This window comes from Sorghum bicolor, chromosome 10 (assembly GCF_000003195.3).
Source record: "Sorghum bicolor cultivar BTx623 chromosome 10, Sorghum_bicolor_NCBIv3, whole genome shotgun sequence".
Classification (NCBI taxonomy): Eukaryota; Viridiplantae; Streptophyta; class Magnoliopsida; order Poales; family Poaceae; genus Sorghum; species Sorghum bicolor.
The window spans coordinates 12,186,923-12,194,165 of NC_012879.2; the positions used below are offsets into that span (position 1 = coordinate 12,186,923).

General features: G+C 44.3%; 1 protein-coding gene across 1 annotated transcript; it reads left to right on the forward strand.

Moving 5' to 3' along the window:
• On the forward strand, positions 289–4,608 carry LOC8062094 (putative cyclin-dependent kinase F-2). The gene is made up of 2 exons (XM_021448640.1): positions 289–1,148; positions 2,021–4,608. The coding sequence occupies exons 1-2, from the start codon at positions 669–671 to the stop codon at positions 2,066–2,068; spliced, it is 528 nt and encodes a 175-aa protein (XP_021304315.1). The 5' UTR covers positions 289–668; the 3' UTR covers positions 2,069–4,608.

A 7,243-nucleotide genomic window follows, 5' to 3' on the forward strand; every position in this document is an offset into this window, starting at 1 on the left:
AAATTTCTTCACCAAACAACGTTTTTTCAGGTTATTTTTTTTCCAACGGTTATTGTTTTTGTGAATATTTTTTTTTGGTTTAGCTAATGCATTTATTTTATTTTTATTCATCGTAGCAATTTATATATTAGTATGCAACAAGAATTTTTTTTCATTTACCAAAATCTGTACTGATGTCAGTAAAGTTGCGTTGTTGAGGTCAGCAAAGCCTCCTCGTCTGGAATCTTCTGGAGGGATCCATCAAACGCCAAAAGCCCAAAACCACCCTGAGCTGAGCCGCCTGAGCAGTTGCAATTTCGCGCGCCCGGGAAAACGCGAGGCCTACTCCAAACCTAAAATCGAATTCGAGTCGGAGTCGCTAGCGTAACTGCGTTCGAGAGCCACGCCACCGCCCACCGCCATCGCAGCTGTCCGATCGCGATCCCCTTCCCTCTCCTTCAATATCTAGTTCAATTGGCTTCTCCCAATCGCATCTTTCCATCTCGACTCGCAATTCGCACTCTCCAATCGTGTTTCCATCCCGCCTCCTCGCGTCCAGATTCCCCACCGCCTCTCCAATCTCGAGTTCAGATTCGCTCTCGCTGCTCTCAGCTCGTGTTTCGATCCCGTTTCCACGCGCCCAGATTGCAGGCACTCGCTTTTTTCTCTCTCCCAATCTCGAGCTCACCATGTCTTCGGCGGCGGCGGCGGTGGTGGCGCCGGCGGCCCGCAAGCGTCCGGCACCGGACCAAGAACCGCGCGCCGGTGACGCGAAAAAACGGCCGCGGTGCAAAAATTTCAGGAGCATCGAAGAGTTCGAGGTATTGGAGGTGCTCGGGGAGGGCGCCGAGGGCGTCGTGAGCAGGGCGCGCGACCGCCGCACCGGCAAGGAGGTCGCCCTCAAGTGGATCCGCGGCGATGGGCCCGACGGCCACGGGCCTCCCGACCGCCGCGCGCTCGCCATGGAGGCCGGCTGCCTCCGCGCCTGCCGCGGCCACCCGTCGATCATCGGGATCCATGGCGTCGCCGCCGACCCCAAGACTGGAGACGTGCATCTCATCCTCGAGTTGATCGAGGGCGGGTTGAGCCTCCGCGACTCCTTCTGGGAGACTTTGTCGGAGGATGCCATCCGCGGGATGATGAGGCAGCTTATCGGCGCTGCGAAGAAGGTACACGATCTCGACTTCATCCATCGTGATATAAAATCTGAAAACATACTTGTCTGCCCTTTGGGCGAGCTCAAATTGTGTGATTTTGGATCGGCGACGCGGAAGAAGTCTAATGGGAAGCCGCATCAGCCCTGTCCCGTCGGGACGCTGCAGTACAACGCGCCGGAGCTACTCGACGGCAATTGGTATTATGGCTCGGCTATTGACATGTGGGGGCTCGGGTGCGTTATGGCAGAGCTTCTCAGTGGTGAGAGACTGTTCCAGGCGGAGAGCGAGTATGAGATGACTGCTGAAATGTCTGAGTTGCGAGATAGGATGATTTCTGCTGCAGGAAAGCTTGATCCAGAGTGTCTAAAGGATTTGTCGGAGGATGGGCATGATCTGCTTAGAGGCCTGTTGACCTTCTGCCCGGAAAAGAGGCTAACCGCTGAGGAGGCGCTTGAGCATCGGTGGTTCAACAAGGAAGTCTTCAATTGATGATTTTGCTTCGCTAGTAGCTGATTCTTTATCTTTTATGACATTATTAGAGAAACTTAAGTACATCTGTTGTAGCCTAAATCATCTGCATGGTATTGTGTCTCCTTTGATCCACAGGGATGGAGAGTATGATTTTTAATAGGCATGGGTCATCGTGGCACTCTCGCTGCCCCAGTCAAGCAAACAAGTATACATGTTACTTCTGCTAGTTAGACCATGTTAAGATCATAATACTACATACACATTACAGCTTAATTTACATCATGAGCCAGGTTTAACATATCATAATACTTAGCACATGTTTTTGTTGGTTCTACCTTTCTTACGAGTCATCTAGGTATCTTAATCTAAAAACCAATTGCAAAATCCTGATACTTTTTTATTTTGATCGCTAGAGAAAAGATGGCTTACTGGAAGCAGCGAGGCGAAATAAGAGCAATTAAAGAAGGTGATGCTAATACAAAATTATTCCATGCTCTGATGCTCATGCCTTGATCAAGTATAGGTCCAGTCAGATCAAAGAAATTGAAGTGGACTGTGCAGTTGTCAGTGATCATGCTGCTAAGACCCAAGGTTTCGCCTCCTTGTACACTGAGCTGCTTGGTGCAGTAGTGGATACAAGATGGGATTTCAGTTTACAGGAAGTCTGTGGTGACCAAGCCCCTGTTGATGACTCCACCTTGTCAGCTCCCATCACAATCCAGGAGATCTGTGTTGTGTGGCATGGGCAGGAATAGCGCTTGACAGGTTTGGTGCTTCCTTCTATACTGCTGCTTGGGACTTTATCAAGCCAGAATTGGAACAACTTCTGTGTGCCCTCAACAACAATGAGGCAGAAATGGGGAGGATAAATAGAGCCTACATTGTGCTGCTGCCCAAAAAAGCCAGGTGTGATCTCACCTACATTGTCCTGCTGCCAAAAAAGCCAGGTGTGATCTCACCTGCAAAATCAAATTCAAAGTCTGGTAGCTCTTGACCAAACTGTATTTATGAAAGGGAGATCGATCTCTGAAAGTTTCATTCTTGCCACAGAACTGGTTCAGTGCTGCTATAAGAGGAAAATTCCTACCTTGGTAATTAAACTAGATTTTGTGAAGGCTTATGACTCAGTGAACTGGCAGAGCCTCATGGTGATTATATGGAGTGTTGAGGATTCTCAAAAAAATGGTGTTTGTGGATCAGGTCGCTTCTCAGGACGTCCATGTCAGCAGTATTAGTAAACGGAGTGCAAGGACCCACTGTGACGGGGGGACCTCATTTCCCTGTTCTTGCTTGTGGCTGATGTGCAAGGCTCTGATCAATCATGACGGCTCTATCTCCCATCCTCTTGCACCGGATAGGAGCTGCCCCATTCTTGTGGATGACACACTGCTACTTATCCCTGCAGAGCTAGCTGCAGTTCAGACACTCAAATCCCTCCTGGACCAATTCTCAGTTGCTGCAGGCCTGATGAAGATCAACTAACACAAAAGCACCTTGGTGCCACTGCACAGTTCTGAAGCAGAGTGCAGCCAGTTCAAAGCAGTTCTGCAGTGCAAAGTTGACAGTTTGCCTCATGTGTACCTGGGGCTCCCCCTGTCTGATGTCAAGCTCAATTTGCCAGCATTTACTCCATTGATTGCAAGAGCAGATAAACAGCTCGCGGGATGGCAAACAGTGTTCCTGAACCCCAAAGCAAGACAAGTTCTTGTTGTGGACAGTGCCATCTCTTACCTCATGGCTGTTATGCTTCTTCCTGCAGAAACTATTGAATCCTTAGACCAGAAAAGAAGAGCCTTTATTTGGTCAGGGAAGGACCACACCAATGGGGCTAGATGCATAGTTGCATGGAATCAGGTGTGCATGCCGAAAGAAAAAGGGGGGCTCAGAGTGAAGGACGTTGCCGTTCAAAACCAATGCTTGCTGCTGAAACTTCTCCATAGGCTGCATCACTCTGCCAACTCTGCTTGGGCTCAGTGGGCACGTGAAGAAATGGATTTGAGCATTTTGAAAGGTAAAAATGCTGTTGGTCCTCATTGGGAGGCGCTGTGATGGCCGAGCAACAGACTTTTGGAATGACTGCTGGACAGGGAAGGTGCCGCTACCTGCTTGCTCCTCTAACCTCTTCAGTCATGCAAAGGTTAAAGAAATTCAGCTTCTTTTTGAACATAAAGAAGAAGAAAAGAAATTCAGCTTCAAAAAGTGGTAGATAATGGAATTCATGAATTCTTGGTACCATGCCTTTCGAGAATGACTGCAGGAGAGTTGGAACAGGTGTTAGGTACTATCACTGAGATAGTGCTTGAAGACAGTCTGCCCATTTACTGCTGCTGATGGTGTGCTTCAGGCTGGACCTGTATACAAAGCTATCAAAACACATGGCATCAGCCAGAGCCTTCTCTTGCTAGCTTGGTCCAATTGTGCCCCCCCTCGGGTCCAGTTCTTTGCCTGGCTTTTGATCCAAGAAAGAATGCAGTGCTGAGCAAACCTGAAGAAGAAATCAATTGTAGAAGATGACAACTGCGAGCTGTGCAAGCAAGCATCAGAAAGTGTAGATCCCTTGATATTTAGGTGTCCCTTTGCTACAAATGTCTGGACAAAAATGGGGTTTTTCAGTGTTCAACACCTTGGTAGGACTAAGATGTGAGAAGACCAGAATCTATTCCTGTCAAACAGTATCATGTGTTTTTGCTGCTGCTGTCCTGGAAGATCTGGAGCATAGAAATGATCTGGTTTTTCAACATATGGAGCCATCCTTTGCTCGCCTTGGTGCGGCATTGAAAGAAGCTGCTGCCCTGTGGCAATTTCGCTTTCCTAGTGGTGATAGATATGTAGTCACATATTGGTGTAACACCTTTGTTTCCTTATGGCTTGAATCTGTTGAATATGTAATTCCTCCATGTAAAACCTCCTATCATGTTTGAACAGAAAGTGCTTTGCTGTTCCAGAGCAATATAGTAGGTGGGGAATAATCTTTTCCCTCTGCTTTCATTTTTTTTAAAAAGTCGCAGAACAATGCCCTTGGTGAGCCTCTTCACTCTTCAGATTGGGAGGGGGGCCAACTAGATTGTTTCATCAGGTTATTTCCTCAAGGTTTGTCCGGTAGGCTCCAGCTGAAAAAGAAAACTGAAAGCAGAGGATGATATTGTTCTTGCACATTTCACCTTGTTGGGATGGTGTTGCTTGTGTTTGCGTAAGTACTGGTAAATTCTAGGGGAGTGGGATGAAGATTCTGCTTATGTACTCAAATTAGCTTTTAGGTTTGTTGAAACATTATGATCAACTTTGTCTCATGCTTGCCGAGTTGATGTTATTCTTTTTTAGGATTACTTGATTGATGTTATTGATGGATTTCGATATCAAAACAGTATCAGATAGACTAGGCCCCTTGTATCAGACTATTATCTTATTTAATTAATGATAATTATTTTTGACCTTGTCATGCTATAAAATTTCGTGTGGAACTTGTACCTGGTTTCATAGCTATAATACTTCTCTTTGCCTCTAGAAGTCGAATTGCTTGCTATAGCAGTTGAAATACCTGTGGCAATGAAAAAAAATACTTATGAGAACGATGATTTTAGCAGACTGAATTTAAGTTTGTAGACTTGCACAAGCCAATGTGTTGGCATAGCCCTGACTGAATTCAGACATGTGAAGGCTGAAGCCGCAAGGCCTCTGAAATCAGAAGGTGAAGGAGTTGTCACTCCACATCTCACATATACTGCACTGGATATATGTGTTCCATTTGGATTCGAATATGTCATTGGACAGCTTCAGCTTCAGTGTTAGTTTCAGTTTTAAGTTCAAGTTTAAGACTAGGCTTTTGCTTCCTTTTCCTTTTCCTTTTTCTTTGTAATCTGTATTACTTTACTTGATCTTTAATAATTACTGCAGGGGTTTTTAACCCCTCCAGATTCTTCAAAAAAAAAAAAAATTCCGCACCCAGGAACTGCCCCAGGAAGACACAGCCAACTGGACGCCGCATGCCTGGTTTCAATTTGTCCTGAAACAGCATCGCTCAAGAAGGGGTGAGCCTTGAGGCTCTCGTTTTTTTTTTTTTTTGACGAAACGGCTCTCGTCTTTTTCCAAGTACTAAACTACTGTTTGCTAGATGCATTTTAAGGCTGGTTTAAAATGTTGGAATCCCTGATGAATAGCTTATGCTATCTATATTTCATTTAATTTATAGCGCACGGAGGTCCTGATGAAATTAGTTTAGTTATCACACTTTGCAATTGCAGAAATCTGTCTAGGGTGTACATGCATACGAGTAATTGTTCTATAGGAGAAGGTGTTTTTGGAATTGTACTACAATAAAAACTGCTTTTGAGTAAAAGCACATGTGGCTTTTGAGCCTTTTGGTTGACTTTTGGCTTTTGCAAAAGCAAAAGCATGTTAGAAAGTCCAGCTAAAGAGACCCTTTATAGGGCGAGGTCGTGATGAAAGTAGTTGCTTAGGGCGTCCGCAATGGTATTCAATTGCTAGCTATTTGATCTCTAGGAAGAATGTTATTGGCTCTCAATGACAATTTGCAAATAGCTAGCTTAGGCAGTCACTAGCTATTAGGAAGTTACTAGCTATTGTGGAGAGTATTGTGAGAGAGTTATTTCTAGAAGATCGTGCTAGATTAGTTATTTATGAGTCGCTAGCTATTAGGAAGTCGCTAGCTATTTGATCTCTCTCCTCGATAGCCAATGAGAGTGCTACTTTTTTATTATTTTTATACATCATCTCGCTAGCTATTTGTAAAGTGCTATTGAGAGCCAATAGAATTCCTTCTAGCTAGCTATTTGATAACCATTGGGGATGACCTTAGAGTAAATCTGTCTAGAGTGTGTGTGTGCATAAGAGAGTGTGGTAGAGCATAAATAGCATTCACAAGGGCTGCAAACAGAAAAAAAAAAGGAGAGGAAAACACTTGAATCGAAGCAATTCGTAAGTTTTGAAAGTCACGTGGTATTGATCAATGCAGAAGCTGGGATATTAGCATCCTTTGTTTAAAGAGAACATATGAATAGCATTGGGACTAAGCAAGGGTATACGATCAGGTCGAGGGAAGTCTATTGTATCTCTATCTATAGATACCTAATAATATTATTAAAGAGTCAAATTTTCATCCTATGTTTTTTATCCACCTCTCTAATTACCCAGACAGTGATTAGTTTCTTTTTTTCCTGGTTTTTTTTATTTGACTCATATTTATGACTCATACACAAATAAGTTAGAACAAGTAGTATCTAGCAATGATTGATACACGGTCTAATTCCAATTCAGATTGGATCGTAATCTCCATATCTCATACGCAACGCAAACTCATGACTCATTAGCTAATTATAACCAAACGTCCGTGGTGAGGAAGATGACATGGTGTCTCATTTTTATTTTTATTTTATAATGAGAACCTAAATCATTCAGAATCGGGAAACAGTTGTCAATAGATCAAAAACCAAGGATGTCGACATGAAGACTTTAAGATCCCTTTTCTGTTCCATAAATCAGCTAGCATTGCGGATACCATCAACATGGAAGTGAGGGATGGTCAAATTGTGGAGCTACATGATTTTCCTCTTTCACCAGACACCAGGAGTTAACTAACTAAAGGCCCAATTGCCTCGTATCCTAGGTCATATACTCAT